The sequence below is a fragment of the Nymphaea colorata genome, chromosome 3 (assembly GCF_008831285.2).
Source record: "Nymphaea colorata isolate Beijing-Zhang1983 chromosome 3, ASM883128v2, whole genome shotgun sequence".
NCBI classification, from domain to species: Eukaryota; Viridiplantae; Streptophyta; class Magnoliopsida; order Nymphaeales; family Nymphaeaceae; genus Nymphaea; species Nymphaea colorata.
In genome coordinates this window covers 4,168,841-4,186,154 of record NC_045140.1, presented here as the reverse complement: position 1 = coordinate 4,186,154, position 17,314 = coordinate 4,168,841, and the positions used below count along the sequence as shown (strand labels likewise).

The 17,314-nt window shown below is 37.4% G+C and overlaps 2 protein-coding genes across 2 annotated transcripts in view; one reads left to right on the top strand and one right to left on the bottom strand.

Annotated features, from left to right (window-relative positions):
* LOC116250160 (28 kDa ribonucleoprotein, chloroplastic-like) overlaps positions 1-17,314 on the bottom strand; it is a 45,214-nt gene that overhangs the window by 821 nt on the left and 27,079 nt on the right. The gene's annotated exons all lie outside the window — the stretch shown is intronic.
* Positions 11,292-14,020, top strand: LOC116249978 (cytochrome P450 86B1-like). Its single transcript, XM_031623292.2, has 2 exons — positions 11,292-12,111; positions 12,984-14,020. Exons 1-2 carry the CDS (start codon positions 11,420-11,422, stop codon positions 13,879-13,881), a joined length of 1,590 nt encoding a protein of 529 aa, XP_031479152.1. The 5' UTR covers positions 11,292-11,419; the 3' UTR covers positions 13,882-14,020.

Below are 17,314 nucleotides of genomic sequence, written 5' to 3'. Positions count from 1 at the left end.
GGACGAGGCATAGTTTGGCTGACCTTAAGAATGAATGACAAGGTGGAAGGAATGTGAATGGTCTGACGAGAACTTTTCTATATCGCACACGCTTGTACTAGCCTCACAACCATCTAGCCAATTATAGTAGGTTCCAGCCTTTGGGCGGGTTAATCTCACATGTAATCACTGTCCTAAGGAATTTTGAGGCCGGGGCTTTCTGTCCAGCCGAACATTTTATTGTAAAGACATTTGCTTTTGGTTTTGTCCAACGGACTCAAGAGATCTTGGAAAATGATCGGCATCTGGTAGAGATCTTGGTCGAGGTCGGGTCTGGGTCCTAACAATTGGTATCAGAGCAGTCTTGGGTAGTAGCCAGCAGATTTGCAGCGTGTCCTAGTTCAATTTTCAGCGGACTTTTTTTGGTAGATCTTCTGATTTCAGTAGGATTTTTCAGATTTAAGTTTGTATTAGTCTCACTGGTAGTAGAATTTGAAGTTCAGACAGAATTGCAGCGGTTTCCAAGAGTCTTCATATTTGGCTCCCACCAAGTATTACTGTTTTCAGTAGCTTGTACATTCAGTTTTAATTATGTGACAAAGAGTTAGCAGCAAGGCGTTTTAGTTGCTTCAGAAAATTAACAATAGAGACACCTATTGAAGTCGGTCAAAAGGTTGAAATTACTCGAGATGAACTTGTCATTAACAAAGAAGGCTACCAATGCCTTGTAGGAAAGCTTATTTATTTTACTATTACGGGGCCTGACATAACATATACAATCAGTATTACCAGTCAGTGCATGCATGCTTTTACTGAACATCATTGGAAAATCTTCAATCGTATATTGCAATATCTAAAGAAGTAAAGAAGACTCCAGGACAAGGTATATGGTACAAAAGGACTGGTTATCATCAAATATGTGGTTATGCTGATGTCGATTGGGCTGGTAATTCAGATAGAAAATCCAGCACCGGTTATTGTGTGTTTGTTGGAGGAACCATTGAGTCCTGGAAAAGTGAAAATAGAGTGTAGTGTCCAGATCCAGTGCTAAGGCAGAATATCAAGTTATGGCTACAACAGCAGGTGAGCTTACATGGATTAAAACTCTTGTGTTAGAAATTGGATTACAAGTTGATATTCCTATTCCCTTGCATTGTGACAATAAAGCTGCAATTTTTATTGCAGCGAATCTTGTTTTTCATTAAATGGCCAAACATATTGAAATTGATTGTCATTATATTCGTGAGAAAGTACAAAAATGAGAACTTTTTACACCATATACAAAAAACTCATATCAACTAGCGGATGGTGTTACTAAATGTTTACATCGTGATCAACATTACAAGAATCTTATCAAGTGGGGGTGTACGAATATTTACACCCCACCTGAGGAAGAGTGTTGAAGAATGGAGTTGCCCTTCTTGTTCCCACCAGTTGGGCATATAGCCGTTTAGTCTTGTGCATGTTTTAGAAACTACCATAGTTTCTTCTTCCTTCCATTATTATTTGTATTACCTTGTGAAAGAACCTTCCATGTTGGTTAGGTATTCATGTGGAAATTTTCATATAATGTGTTTTCTCTTTGCCCGAAGTTAATGAAAATAGAAAACGAGGTGTGGAGCTTTTGTCGTGGATGTATGTCTGAGCAGACTGAACCACGATAAATCTTGTGTTCTTTCTCTCTACAAAGCATATCACTAGATGTGACCACAAGATTTGCATCATGTGAAAACTTTACGTCATTTGGAAACTCTATCATCAACAACAAATAGCTTGGTTGGATCATAAACAACAAATAACTCATCTTCACTTAAGAATCTAGCAAGATCGATCATAGCAAGTTTTGGCATTCGATCTTGTGCCTACCCATTTTGTCACGGGGCCATCTATGAGCATTCTGGTCTCCTATGATAACAGATATTCTTCACCACCATTGCTAATTCCCTTAAAATCAACCTCTCGTTATTCTCTCAAGCAGCTGTTGACCAAAAAATCTTAGCCACCTTGGTGTCTTTATTTAGATTCCTCATCAGCCAACAGCCTTGATAAATCAGATGAAAAATAATTCTTCGGGAGAGACTGAGAGATTTTGAAGACGAGGGAATCAGCAAAAAGCGCCCATATCAACTTTAACGTAGACAATGAACGCATTGACCTGTTGTCTTTCCAACTAATCACGTAAACTCATAGCCAACAACAGTGAACATGTCTGAAAAATCTTGATTTTTCTCAATCCCGATCAGCCAACAATCTTGATAGACTAAATTATAACATAGTTCATTTCCCAAAAGAAAATTTTGATTTGACTCTTTCACTACCATAACTCAAAGAAAAAGAACCGTACATTAAGGGCGCCGTAAGTTTGGACTGGTAATGCATTGACATGTTTCCAACTATTCACAAAAATTCTAGTCAACTAAAAAGGCGTGCTCTCTCTTTCACTTTCTGTCTATTTAGCGGCAGGGTGTGCAGATCTTTTAGTTTAACTTGTATTGAAAATTTTGAAAATTATATTTTACCAATTGTTAAAATTTTGAAAATTTCAACAACAAAAAAAAATCAAGATACAACAAACGGAAGAGATCAGGATATGTATTTACGTCTTCGACCGAATTATAAAATATCAAACACCCGATACAAGAATATATATCCTGCCCATTTGCAAGGCCAAGTGGGAACCTTCAGCCTTCCTTTAAATGAAGTTGAGTTCTTCTCTGACGCCCACCTACTGTCTGCTCAATCAAACAAGGCTTATCGTGAAGTCTCCCTCAATGAGTACAACTGTACAATATGCCCGTTAAAGGGAAACAAACTGGTAGGTGAAGAGACTGAGTCGTACTGTCAATCAATGACCAACGTAAATTGCAAAATCAAACTAGAAGCCCTCGGACAACAAATTACTGCTTCTTACATCATTCAAAAGGGGAAAAAGAAAGTGAAAATATGCAGGATTATGCATTATAAAGATTAAAAATATTTGTTCATCGTTGGCCTCCGAGTAATTAATTTGAAATAGAGGGGTAGGCTTCCCAATGCAAGTTGGTACAGTAAGTCACCAAGACCATTTTGGTGCTACTTGCTTCAAATCTATGTCACCAAAGTGCGGGGTGGGGTCGCTGGAGCGGCACATCCCAAAAAATTTATGTTCGGCGAACGTATTTTATTATTATTATTATTTAATTTATTATATATATATATAACAGAATAGACATGTATATATTATTATTATTATTTAGTTATTAATATATATAACATACTTGAATAATTGTATTGCATAGGAAAATATCATAAGAACATATATTATATAAGTAATTTAGTAATGTGACATTCTAACTGGCCTCGAGTGTGAATCGGAGCCGCACCCATGTCCGGTCCGCATTCGACTAGATGCGACACGGGTGTGACAGTAAAATAGAGTAGCTTCAAATATTCTAATATTGATAGATTTAAATTATCTCTTAATAAATGAATTAGTTGAGAATGAAACAATACAAAGAAAATGATTGTGTGACATTATCTGGTAGTTTGACATAAATGTGACCTAACCGTCTTACAAAAGGCATCCAATCTAACATGATAGAATGTTAAGAGAAAAATAAAGAGAAAAATGTAATAGGTATTTTTGTCATCCACATTAGTTCACACATTTTTTCGTTATATATATATATATATATATATATATATATAATGGTGACTCTAGCATTTTAGAATCACTCATCCATCTAACTAGGACAGTGAGAAAATAAGGAGAGAATGGTGATGGACATTTTAATCAAGTAATATTAGTTCATATCCTTTTTTTCGTACTTTTCTCTCAACCATTCATTTGCATTAGATGGACCGCCTTGGTTAGATGACATGGTAACTATGGATAGGTAGAATCACCATTCACTTGAATGGTGCGGATCCTTTCTACTATCACCCACTAGATGGAATGCATTATACCAAGGTGCATGCTACGATAGGCCATAGGAAAACTCCGGCCAAAACCAGCCGTAACCTTCCTGGCTGTAAATTCATCAAAATCTTGAAGTACTGTAATAGGACCGACATAGATTTTTGACGCAGAGGTTCAGTTGGACCTTTTAAAAGGGTCTCTTCTTTATTGAAGACTACATTTGTCTTTCTATATAATTACTTGACCTTCATGGAACATTAACTTAGCTGGTTACAGCTTTTTATGCAGTTTTAGTATAAGTGAAAATGTACTATGGTGGCAAATGTTGAGGACCAGTTTGTACAACCACATGCAGCACAAGCCAAATATGAAAAAGTCAATGTTATATAGATATGTGCTGGCTGGATGGTTAAAATTTAAAACTTTATAGTTAAAAACGCTGTAAATCATTGTTAAAGTCACCATAAATTATTATTGCACCGTAAATCACATAGCTAATGCCAGTTTAGGGACTCATGTTTTTTAGTGATAGATTTTTTAATTTTAATCATCCAACAACGTCCTGCATATGACAGCATTAGGTTCGGGCAAGTAGTAATAACATACATGCTTGAACGCAAAAGCAATCCTTCCTTAGGGGCGATACTGTGAGTGAAATAGCCCCTGCATTTGAGTTGAGTTCATTATATGTTATATGGGACGGGTTAGCTCCAGGCAGGTTGGCATCTCTAATTATGTCACAGTTAGCGTGGATTCAGTTTTGAAGTGGATAAAAAATATTCTCAATAACATATGGATACCAAGACCAACTGTGATTACTTTTAGTACCTAGCCATTCTGGGACTTGTCCATAATGGCCCTAAGATAAGTAGCATAGCTGGTCGGCCCAAAGTTGCATTGACAACAAGTCTTTTATTTGATTCTGGAGTATGCTTCTTCTCTGGACTGGAAATGGTAGTTGTGTGATGTTTGGATTGAAGGGTATACTGTAAATTACTGGTTAAGTTCTAAAACAGTCATATACCTAAGGGCCAAGAGGAAGCGGATGGTTTCGTCGCTCGTGAACGGCCAGGAATTTTTCCATAATGGCAACTTACCAAAAAAAAAAAGGGTAGAAGACTATTAGTCACAACGTACAATGCGTATAGATGGATCAAAGGACTACTGAATTAATTGTAAAGCTTCTACCTATTGATCAAGGTATTACTAAACTGAGGCGCGCGCACATGGGCATGTCTAAACTTTTCAAACAAGTAATGACAATTGCAGTCATCACCATAATAAACATTAATTAGTGGGACCTTTTAGTCAGTGGTAGAGCTAGAAATTTTTAGTTAAGGACACTCTAAGTATAAATTTCAAACTTTAAGAGGTGCTCATATGTAAAAAAAGTAAAATTTAATGAAAAGTTTAAAAATAAAATAGATTTAGTGGGCTTGAGTGAGTAAGTGCCGACACCAGCTACAACGTCTCTCTGCCACTGCTTTGTCATATTCATGCATATATCGGAGGTTATATATCCTACTTCGAAGCTGGTTGTGCACGCCGAGCTGTGCATGGAATTTAGTCTAAAGCCAACACTGAAAATGCCTCTATTTAAAAAGTTGACGAACAGGAATGTGAAGCTAATCGAGAAGATGACTGATCCACCAGAAAGTTTTCGATAGTAAACAACATCAATGAGCTGTGTGCAACAATTATGGCGAAAGACCCATATCTGCACAGTCAATAGAGGCAATACCAGGGAACAGTTTATGCAAAGGATGTTGTTGGGATATTAATTCCAAGGAATTAACTTCATATCTATATACCACTAACGTCTCTTTCAAGTTCCTAATAGTTTATAATGTGAGTTCATATAGGTAGGTGAGCTACATGCACATTATTATGTGACCGTATTTATGCATTCTCACTTTCTAATATATTACTAACAAGTATATATTATGCATTTTTCATGCAATTACTTTGTTTAGCTGCCTTTCTATCTTTGCAGTTCTTCAACAAACATGAAGCGCGCAGATTTTCAGTTTTAATGTCTCTTTTTTGGGTTGTTAGAGTTTGGTTATTTAATTAGTTTTTTTATTTGGTTTAATTCATCCTCCACTTAAGGCAAAAATGAACCCTTTCAAACTGTCCCTGTAGCTGCAAATTGTCAAATTCATCTTTGTCGTTTGCACCTGTTAGACAAGTTCATTCTCTTGCTACTTTAACCACGGTTAATTAGCAGTTCAGTATCATGTCTAGTCATTCTGTGTTGGAAAATGTGTTTTAAGTTGTTTGAAAAGTACATGCTCTCCATCTGTTTGACCCATTTATTTCATTCTCTAATTAATGAAAGAAGGTAAGGCGAGATCTCACCAATAATGGCGGGCTCAAGTTTTTGTTGTTATGTGGATAAATTGGCAAAAAGAAATAGCTCTTCTTAATTTATTGGAAGGTTTTGACCTTTTCCAAGCTTTAAATTCTAAATGAAAAGGAGTATTAACTTATATATAGACGTTGCAAGGGCCTATTGGTGGGCATCCAGACAAGGGTGGAGCTACATGTGTGCATGTGTGGGCAATTTCCTGCACAGTCAAATAAAATTTCATATTTACATATTGGTTAACCCAAAACTTTTGCATGTTTACATATAAAATGCCCTTCAAATATATAGTAAGTGCCCTGGCAGAGCCAAGAGGGTACCAGCATGGGCCATGACTTCCACTCAAATTTTCAAAAAAAAAAAAAGCAAAATAATTTCTACATGTAATTTCAAAAGAGTTTCATTTAGTCCATATAAAAATTTTGAAAAATTTATATTTCAGCCTCCCTAATAAAAAATTCCTAGTTCCACCCTGGCCTCAGCTAAATATGTCTGGCTCCCCTACTGCTTCCAAGGGCTAACTGGATAACACACACTTTTTCTTTGACATTGTAATAAATTAAATCACAAGTATAAAAAAAAGATATATCAAGTATATATTGAGAAAAGGGAGAAAACACCTTACAACATATGGGAGAAAGTATCCATTGCAGTTCTTACTGTTTGACAAATGCCTATAAACTACATAAGGTTGCAAAAATTAGTAAAGGAGAGATTTAAGACCTACTAGAGATGACCCATTCAAACAAATTATCAAAGATTATACCTGCCCTTGAGACTTGGATTCCTTCATCAATGGTGAAAAAGATCATTCAATGAAGCTCAAGTACACTTTGGAACCAAGACCCACTTTACCATTCTATTTATTTTGACCAATTCAGTTGGAAAACTTGGCACATTCGGCCCATACTCCATTCAAGGATCTTGATAACAGCTGCAAGCTGAGAAGCACCCAGATCTAATAGTGTATATACATCAAGCTACATGCACATCAGAAATGCAAGATTACCAACTTGATGTTTTGGCACTCATTCAAGGCACAACTCTTGTGGCATGTTCGAGTATGGAGAGATACCAGATCCACTGCAATACCATTCACGCATTTGTAGAAAAAACTCTAAATTTTTTGCATCATATGTATCATGCGTTATGAATGTGCTTTTCTAGATTTTCAGTTGGCACTGAAGTTTCAGAATCTTTACACATAACTTTATGCAGGCGAAAACATTTTTCTGTCAATCATTTTATGCCGACATTAGGACGAAAGTAGGTACCTCACCATCCAGATCTGGCAGAATCGCTACAAAATCTAAACCATATCTTCTCCTACTCATGACCTATCAAGGAAAACCTTCCTAATATTTGTTCTTGTTATCTCTTATGCTATTCAGATTCTTTCTATCTTGCATAAAAGGGAATATGCATGCAATTATAAACTAGAGGAATCAACTGAAACACGTGAAGTTGTCTGCTATTTTTCCTCATTCCTTTACTGCCATTATATGTTATTAAGGTTTTGAGTATGGTGTGTGCTTATGGCAATCATCATGTTAGACCAATCTCAGTCTAGCAATGAAGGCTCTGAGAAGACTAAGATGGTAGTGTGAGAGCCCAACCTCATGTCCACTCTTCTTTAAAGGGAAAACCAGGTATGTTAATGGTTAGAAGACCACTCCCAAAGACATCAACCCTAAATATGAATGGCGACCAAACAATGAACTCATTATGTTGTGGCCATTAACTCCATGAAACCTGCATTTTGTACACAATTTACAGTTTATGGAAACCTCGAAGCAATGTGGGAAGCCCGGCCACCAAAACTACATTATCTGCATTTATCAACTCCAACTAAGAATCATTCAATTGAAGAAAGGAGATAGGCCCTTCAACTCGTAGGTAGGAACTCTTTGAGGCATGCAGGACGAGTTAAATCAATCATGCGACAGAGAATTGAGAGGATAAAATATTCAAGCTCTTAATTGGCCTTAATGAAGACTATATATGAAGATATTAGGCCAAATACTTGGTCTCCAACACAGCCATCCTACAACGCCATCTACTATATGATTAAAAAAAAAAGTTAAACGCCAGTTGGTAATGAGAAATCAAAGCTGGTTATGTAAGTCACACTGGTGTACAAATTTTTCGTTTGCCAGTATGGCTAATGATGAAAATACCCCTGATTAATGGGAAAAAAAATTGTGAGGACAAAAAAGGAAATCGAAAAAAATGAAAAGATTAAAAAGGAAATTTGTTTTTAATTACCAAAATGTCCCTCCTTTTATTATGACTATAAGATTTGTGTGCACCTAATGGCAGGCACAACTCACTCTTATGAGAAATGATAAAAAGAAGGAGGTTCTCAAAACTTGCCTTTACTATCAACTGTGCCATCATACACAATAAGGGCGAGTTCTTCAGTTTTAGTCTAAGCGTCCTTGACTCAAGTACTAATGAGCATATAAGTTTGCATAAAGTAGAATTATTGGTTGATTTTAAAGAGCAATATTGCAGCAGTGCATATTAGGACTACTAAACATTAGGACTACTAACCACACTAAAACACCTACGTCCAATTAAAGGACGTTGCAGTGCGCTTCTTTCAACACAAAAACACCTACGCTTAGGTTCCTATGTCCTAGCCGGGCATTTCCATCAACTTCATATTGGTTAAACATTGTACAAGAGAACCTAATTGCTGATTTAATTTTTTACACTACGAAGTTATTTCAGAGAACAACAACATGAAGACTACGATTGTTGATGGGTTCTAGAGAGAAGGGCAATACTTTCTTGAAAATAAGTTGCAAATGCTGGCATGAAAACTTACAAGCTTAATTTGGCAAGTCGAAGACTTATAACAGTAACAGTGCCTTTCACTGATGCATGCATGTTTCATCAGTAATCTTTTAGTGGTATTATGCTCATTAACGCTTTGTGGTGTCCCAGTAGTCACATGATCAGAATGAGGGGTTGGGTGGGGGTTTCGGCCTTGTTCGGGTGGTGGGTCAAACCCCGCCCACCCAAGAAACTTTCTTATTAATTTTTTTGGCTCTCTTTACTAATGTTATTTTGTGCCATTAAAGGGTCGATTGCAATTTAAACATTTCGAAGCAAGCCTAAGTGATCTTGCTAGTTCTAAGAGGATTCATCGTTATTCAAATAAAATCGAAACATAGATAGCATTTCATAGTGGTTAATGGAAATTCCAGGATGCCTTACCAAGAACATTGAGGCTTGTGAGCTGGAAAGAATATCAAGAGATCCACACTCAAAGTGTGCAATTCTAAGTTATTTTTCTTTCTATTTATTACGGGTTGAATTAAGTTCAGTACTTGAGCTGCCCAAGGTGGCAAAACCCTGGTGGTGATATTTTTCTGAAGACCAGATCATAATGGGAGGTCACACTAATGAATTGCGACGACCAATGTACACATCTAAGGTGTGTTTGATAGCCTCAGGCTTCAGCCCCAGTTAGATTTGAGATCACTAAGAATCTTATATTCGAAGATTAGAGGTTAAAGCCCTTCCCATCCGACCTCAAATCTGAAGTTTTGGTAAAATACTGAAGATCTCAAATCCTCGATTTTGTACAGATCTAACAATAATTCAATGTTTGTTTATCATGTGGCCGCATCTAAAAGAGATTTCAAATCAGCCATGGATCTGAATCAGAGGTTATCAACCACACCCCTAAAAGAGCTAACCAATGGCTATTGTTCTCCACAATGGAGAGCCATATAAAGACAAATCAGAGCGTCAAAATTTTTGTCGGCAGATTTGTAATACCAATTTCTTGCGAACAAGAAAAATCAACATTTCGTACTCGAGGGTTCTGCGCACAGCTCGACAAGCAAATCAATTACAGTAAACAAGCATTATCACTCCATCACCAGCAAAGGCGAACATCTATAAAAAAAACCTTGCCCACTGTCATATTAAAGATAACAAAAGGAGACCATAGGAAGCGAGCATACTGCCAAGCTCTTTTTGCCATTTTGGAGAGTCTTTATTTCGATTCCTGATCAGCCAACAGTCTTGACGAATCAATTCGGAAAATAATTCTTCTGCCAAACGAAAATTTTGATTTGACTGCCTTTACAAATCAATTTAGAAAATAATTCTTCTGCTGAAAACAAATTTTGATTGGACTCCTTTAATATATATATATATATATATATATATATATATATATATATATATATATATATATATATATATATATATATATATATATTGAAAGTGAATAGAAACAAAAAAACTAATGTATAGATCTATTTATTTGTTTGAGCATGAAAGTAAATATACATATTAATAGCAGAGTTTATACGCAAAACAACATACAAAACTTGCTCTCCATAAAAAACGAAGGAAAACTAAAACAAATCTACATTAAACTAGTAACCCTGAACCTCCAATTTAACTTTCTCATTCTCAATACTATCATGATTGTATAGTGTAAATGAAGAGTCAAATGAGGAACCCAACCTGATCAGTTAGAGAGAAAAAGAGATAGAGAGAGAGTGGAGGCCAAAAAAAAACGAAGGAAAACTAAAACAAATCTACAATAAACTTGTAACCCTGGACCTCCAATTTAACTTTCTCAATACTATCATGATTGTATAGTGTAAATGAAGAGTCAAATGAGGAACCCAACCTGATCAGTTAGAGAGAAAAAGAGATAGAGAGAGAGTGGAGGCCAAAAAAAAACGAAGGAAAACTAAAACAAATCTACAATAAACTTGTAACCCTGGACCTCCAATTTAACTTTCTTAATACTATCATGATTGTATAGTGTAAATGAAGAGTCAAATGAGGAACCCAACCTGATCAGTTAGAGAGAAAAAGAGATAGAGAGAGAGTGGAGGCCAAAAAAATCTGTAAGACTTCACTTTTATTTTAACTCGTAACAAACATAGTGCCGATGAACAAGCTATAAAGTTTTGTTAACCCACCACAATTCCAGCGAGAGAAAGAGAAAGAAAGAGGGGCCCCATATCAACTTTAATTTGGTCCATGAACCCTTATTTTCCAGCTAATTACATAAAATCTAGTGAAAGAAACAGTTGAGCTCCCTCTCTATTTATCGGCAGGCGTGCAGCGTTTTCAAATGCAACCTCCAAGAACGGAAAGAAAAACCATCTACCACTGTCTCACGCAGAGTACTGCATCTCGCCATGGGAGAAGCAGCATCGATGGAAGCGTTAATGAAGGCACTGAAGGGAATAACCCTGTCAGATATTGCCATCTCCCTGCTCGGCCTCTTCATTTTTAGTTCTATCAAGAACAAGATGACCTCCAGAGGAATAATGATGTGGCCGGTGCTCGGTTGCCTCCCCACCGTCCTTTGTCACATGCATGAAGTCTATGAATACGTCACCAGCGCCGTCATTGAAGCAGGAGGAACCTTCCCTTACAGAGGCATCTGGATGGGTGGTGCCTTCGGTCTCGTCACAGTCGACCCTGCGAACATAGAATACATGCTCAAGACCAACTTCAAGAACTACCCCAAGGGGAAGTACTACAGGGAGAGGTTCTCCGAGCTGCTTGGCGACGGCATCTTCAACGCTGACGACGAGGTGTGGAGGGATCAAAGGAGGGCGGCCAGCGCCGAGATGCATTCGGCGAGGTTTGTCGAGTACTCGGCCAAGACCATCGAGGAACTGACGCACAACAAGCTCATCAAGCTCGCCGAGAAGTTGAGCATGGACGGCCGGAGTGTCGACCTCCAGGACGTGTTCCTCCGCTTCACGTTCGATAATATATGCATGGCGGCGTTCGGCGTCGACCCCGGATGCCTCGCCGTCGACCTGCCGGACGTTCCCTTCGCCCGCGCCTTCGAGCATGCCACCGAGCACTCCTTGTTCAGGTCCTAACTTCCACCACTTTGTGCATGTCCTAGTGTGTGCGTGTGTGCGCGCTCGCGTCCGTGGGGGAGAGTTGGGACTGAGAGAGGTCACATATAAAATATTTTTTCTCGATGAAATACTTAATTAATTTACACTACACCAACTCCACAGTCCACATTTTTCTTTTTATTTACGCTACTCGATCAACAATAATGCACTGGATAATGTCTATAAAATGTTTGATCAGAAAAAAAGGGCGGTTTTATAAAGAAAGAGGGAGAAGGATATGGAATATATATATATATATATATATATATATGTACACACTGTTTCCCGTCCAACTAGAACGTACCCTACACGTTTTCTACCATTTAGAAAGCATCAGCAAATACATAATAAGTTTTTTTGCAGGAATTTTTATTTTGTATTTTTGTAATTTTCTTAATTTGTTAACTCAGTCTTTTATTGTTCAAAAGAAGTATTTTTTGTCTTTTCGATGAGTATATTTGGAGCCCCAACCATCTGCTTGGGTAGTATGTGTTTGGAGTTCTTAGACGTCTAGAAAGTCATTTTTTTCCTCGTTGTTATTTCAATTTGGCAGTAATTTGTCCGACCATCGTATAAATGATGGTTTGTATATATAACATTCGATAAGTTTTATCTTCATTCTCGTGAATCAGATTGTGATAAATTTTCAAATTTACCTATAGGATTCGGACGATATATTTATGAAAATCAGACGCATAATTAACATTTTATAAGGTTTTATTGCTGTATGGATTATAACAGGTTAAGTAACAAAGAACAGGTATATATATACGAAGAAAAGACATAGAAATGACAAAAGAATAAAACTGAACTTCTTTTCACTTAAATGGTAACACGATTTCAGGTTCACAGTTCCGCCGTTCGTCTGGAAGGCAATGAGGTACTTTCAGGTGGGCTCAGAGAAGCAGCTCAAGGAAACAGTTAAGGAAGTCCACGAATTCGCGGAGAAGACGGTGTTGACCCGACGAACGGAGTCGAAGAAACTCGACGGCCTCAGCCACCTCTCCGACCTCCTATCAGTTCTCATGGAGGCCCATAATCCTCTCTATTCAGACAAATTCTTGAAAGATTTCTGTATAAGCTTCATTCTCGCTGGCCGGGACACCAGCTCCGTGGCACTGGCCTGGTTCTTTTGGCTCCTTGACAAAAACCCAACCGTAGAAACCAGAATTCTTGATGAGATACACAGTGTTCTGAAGCAAAGAGATTCACTCAATCTTGGCCAGATGGGTACCAATTACAACATAGTCTTCACACCCAATGAACTGAAGAAGATGGAGTACTTGCAGGCTGCACTCTCGGAGTCTCTCAGACTCTACCCCTCGGTTCCCTTAGACTTCAAGGAGGCACTGGCGGACGATGTGTTCCCGGACGGGAACAGAATAAAGAAAGGCGCGAGGATTATGTATTCCATATACTCGATGGGCAGGATGGAATCGATATGGGGAAAGGACTGTGGGGAGTTCAAGCCGGAGAGGTGGATGAAAGAAGGGAAGTTCGTGAGTGAGAGCCAGTTCAAGTACGCTGTGTTCAACGCGGGGCCGAGGCTGTGCTTGGGGAAGAAATTTGCGTACAACCAGATGAAGATGGTCACTGCGTCCCTTCTGTTGAGGTACTCTGTTTGCGTCGATAGGGACCATCCGGTGATGCCCAAATTGACTACCACCCTTTACATGAAGAATGGACTCCGAGTCCGGTTCAAGCCGAGGTCCTCGTTCGCCCAGCTCCTGGCAGCGCCATAGACATAAATTTGAGTTCCATCACGCCAAGCGTGATCGTCTAAGTTGTGCGGTCATGCATTGCCTTAATTTCTTGCTGTTGATTCCCTGTTTTGTTTATATATACATATAATTTCTCACTATGAAATATTTGTAGCTGGTATTTCTTGCATGATTTGAGAGTTTGATGTTTCTTTCGTATAGTGTCAAGTAAAAGTTGAGAAATCAAACTAGAATTAAATGTCGAGATACAACAAGGACGATACAAGAGAACATAAAAAGGGGGAAAAAGAACTTTGACTTGAACTTGATTCAAAAGTTTCTGGCATGCTATAGTTCTGTTAGTCTCTCGTTCTGTTAGTCTCTCGATGACGGGAATGGGAGATGACCGGTCATTCAGATGCTTCGCGAGATGACCGGTCAGCCAGATGCTTCGCGAACCACCGGTGAATTTCGTTGAACTTCCATCACCCTCGTGAAGGGGCTAAGGACGATGATGAGAACTACATGGGCCTGTAGAATGCAGTCCAGAAACAATCATGTCATCCGCATTAACAATGTTTTATAACGCAATAACTATTTACAAAGTTGGCATTGACTATAATTAATGATTGAGTGGTGGCAAATTTTTGTATTATAACCATTTAACAATTTTGAAAGGTTTGGTAAGTTGGTGCAATGGTTGAGACAGGATTGGTAAGCAACTAGTCCCTATTTTTAGGTCTCTTAATTTCAATTCTCATAGTAAAACATTGATGTAAGTTAAAACATAATGGGGATCCACCAAAAGAAGAACTCATATAAGAATGGTGGTGACTTGAACTGTCAAGTCAGTAGTAAAATGAAATACTTTTAGTATTCACCTGCAGTTATATCAACATCTAATATAGACATTTAAGAACAATATTGACTGTCTTTTTCTCTCTCTCTCTCTTGATATATATATATATATATATATATATATCATGAAAGTGCTCAAAATACTATTCATGGGCAGTACGCTGGCAAACACTCCTTTATTCAACTTTGAGGTGGGAAACTTTGGTTAAGGACAATTAAAGGCAGCAGAACTCTGCCTGACGACGACCCCAATACGGCGGTGTGAGATAGTGCGCCAAAATAAATTGTTAGGAAAACCTGCATGTGACATGTTTCTGCCTAGGATTCGGTGATATTTAAAAACAAGGTTTTCGTACAAAGGATCACTGTCCGTCCTGTTCAAGTGTACATATTCATATCGCAGTTCATTCAATGTTGGTGCCTATTTGATGCAGGGAACGGCTGGAGAGTAGACTTAAATGTCTCTCAAGTTTTTGAGAAATTTATTGAATGCCGTTGAAATTTTGTTGTGTTTTACAAAAAAGATGCTTAAGATTTTAAAAATAACGGTTAAATCATTACAAGTTGTTCATTAAAGTGTCACCCATTGCCACTGTCATAAGTTGATTATGACAATTCACTCCTTGTCACTTTTTAAACATTGATTATATATACATAAACCACATAGGTTGAGTAATTAGGGTTGGTGGCATTCTCATGTACGTACATTAAATACACAGAGATATAAATTCTTTGAACTGAGTAGATTTTAGTGTCTCAACTGTGAGTACGACGTCAAAGACATGACATATCTAATAATTTAAAAAATGGTAGCTTACTTTTTAATCTTCTCCTCTGCATCGTAATTCTTTCTAGTGAGAATTTAGCTTGCTATGCCAAATATGATTCAGGTTTGCTATAAAAGAATGAGGTAGCGATGTCAATGGGTCGAATCTACAGGACTACTTCGAAAAAAGATAGATATTGACAAAAAGATTAATATCCAATTAAGAAGTCTGATTAGGTGTTGAATTAAATATCCATTACATTTTAAGTAAATATCCATTCATTGGGTTTTGGATTCAGTTTAGATAAATATTCTATATCTGATGTCATATATTTTTTTAAAATTGATTGATTCTTAGCATATTATGACAGTACTGTTTGCATTCAGTTGTATATTAAAAGTCAGATTTGAATTCATCTGTGAAAGTATAAGTCAGATCCGAATCACTTTCATATTGTGAACTTAAAAATTGGATTCAAATATGGTATAAGACTTTTCTTATCGTATACAAATCCGAGTATGTGAAAGTATGACAAATTGGATTAGGTAAAGAGTAATGTCCAATTTAAATTTGATCATCTCTATGGATATCATGTAGTAACTATATAATTGTCAAATTTGAGATTATGGGTGGGTCGTCGAACAAAATGTGCTCTGACAGACATCATATTGTGGATTTCTCGGTTTAGATTTGGATGACAAAATCCTTTGGCCTCTCATTACAGGGTAGTGTGCTGGATGCATTGGAGTCATTATTGAATGGATATATATATATATATATATATATATATATAGCGAGAGAGAGAGAGATCCTAGATCATGTCAAATCACGTCGAGTAGACACCGCTGTCCAGCATGATGATGTAAGAAAATTATTGTGGTCATTAATAATGCACTTCTGGTAATCAGTAGTAGTTTGCATCGGGTGATGTCCTGCTCTACAGTTGATAGTCTCTATTACGGGTGGAGCTAAGGGGGTCTCGGCTCCACCTTAATTTTTTTAAATTTAAATTTATATTTAAATATTAAAAAAATTATTTGTTTTATATTAAAATTGTGAAAAATGATATTTCAACCCGTGTCAAAATTTAAAAACTTTAATTCAGCCTCTCATAAAAATTTTCTGGCTTCACCCATGATACTTATGTGAACAATCGCCGGAAAGTTCTAACAACAAGAGTACCAATGGTGTCTCCTTTTGGCTAGCATGAACAAATATAAGAGGATTGAATCTTATAATATCAGCCTTGCCAACATGTGCATTCTTTGTAAATGTGATGACGAATCCTCCAAACTCACTTAGTTCTAAGGTGCGGCATGGTCAAGAAGGTTTTGGCTCTTCATTGCCAATAAATTTGGTTTACAACTATATTGCTTTTTTCGTTCAGTTATGGAGACTTGGAGATGGTGGTGACAAATGAAGTTTGAATCTAAATGGGCAGGGAGAGCTTGGAAGTTAGCAGCCTTTCCCATGAACATATGGAGATTTAGAAACTATGTTGACCTGCCTCATATACACTTGTGGTCGAAATTTGTAAGAGCAAATGTGGCCACATGGGTGGTTCTCTGTTCCATCAGTTGCTGATCTCATCCAACCATTAATTTAGACAACCATTAATTTAGACAGCTGAGCATAAAGCACATCATATGATCTGATGGTCGACCATCCATCACAAAATGATTAGGAATGCATAGCACATAGATTTGTTGGAAAGGTAAAGTTCTAAGTTATTTATCCTTATAAATATGAGAGATTTGGGTGAGCAAGAGAATTACGGTCTACAGCTCGTTAAAGAACCGAAGCCTTTCCCCTCCGGCCCTCCTCTCCCTCTCAAGAAAAATCTTTTTACC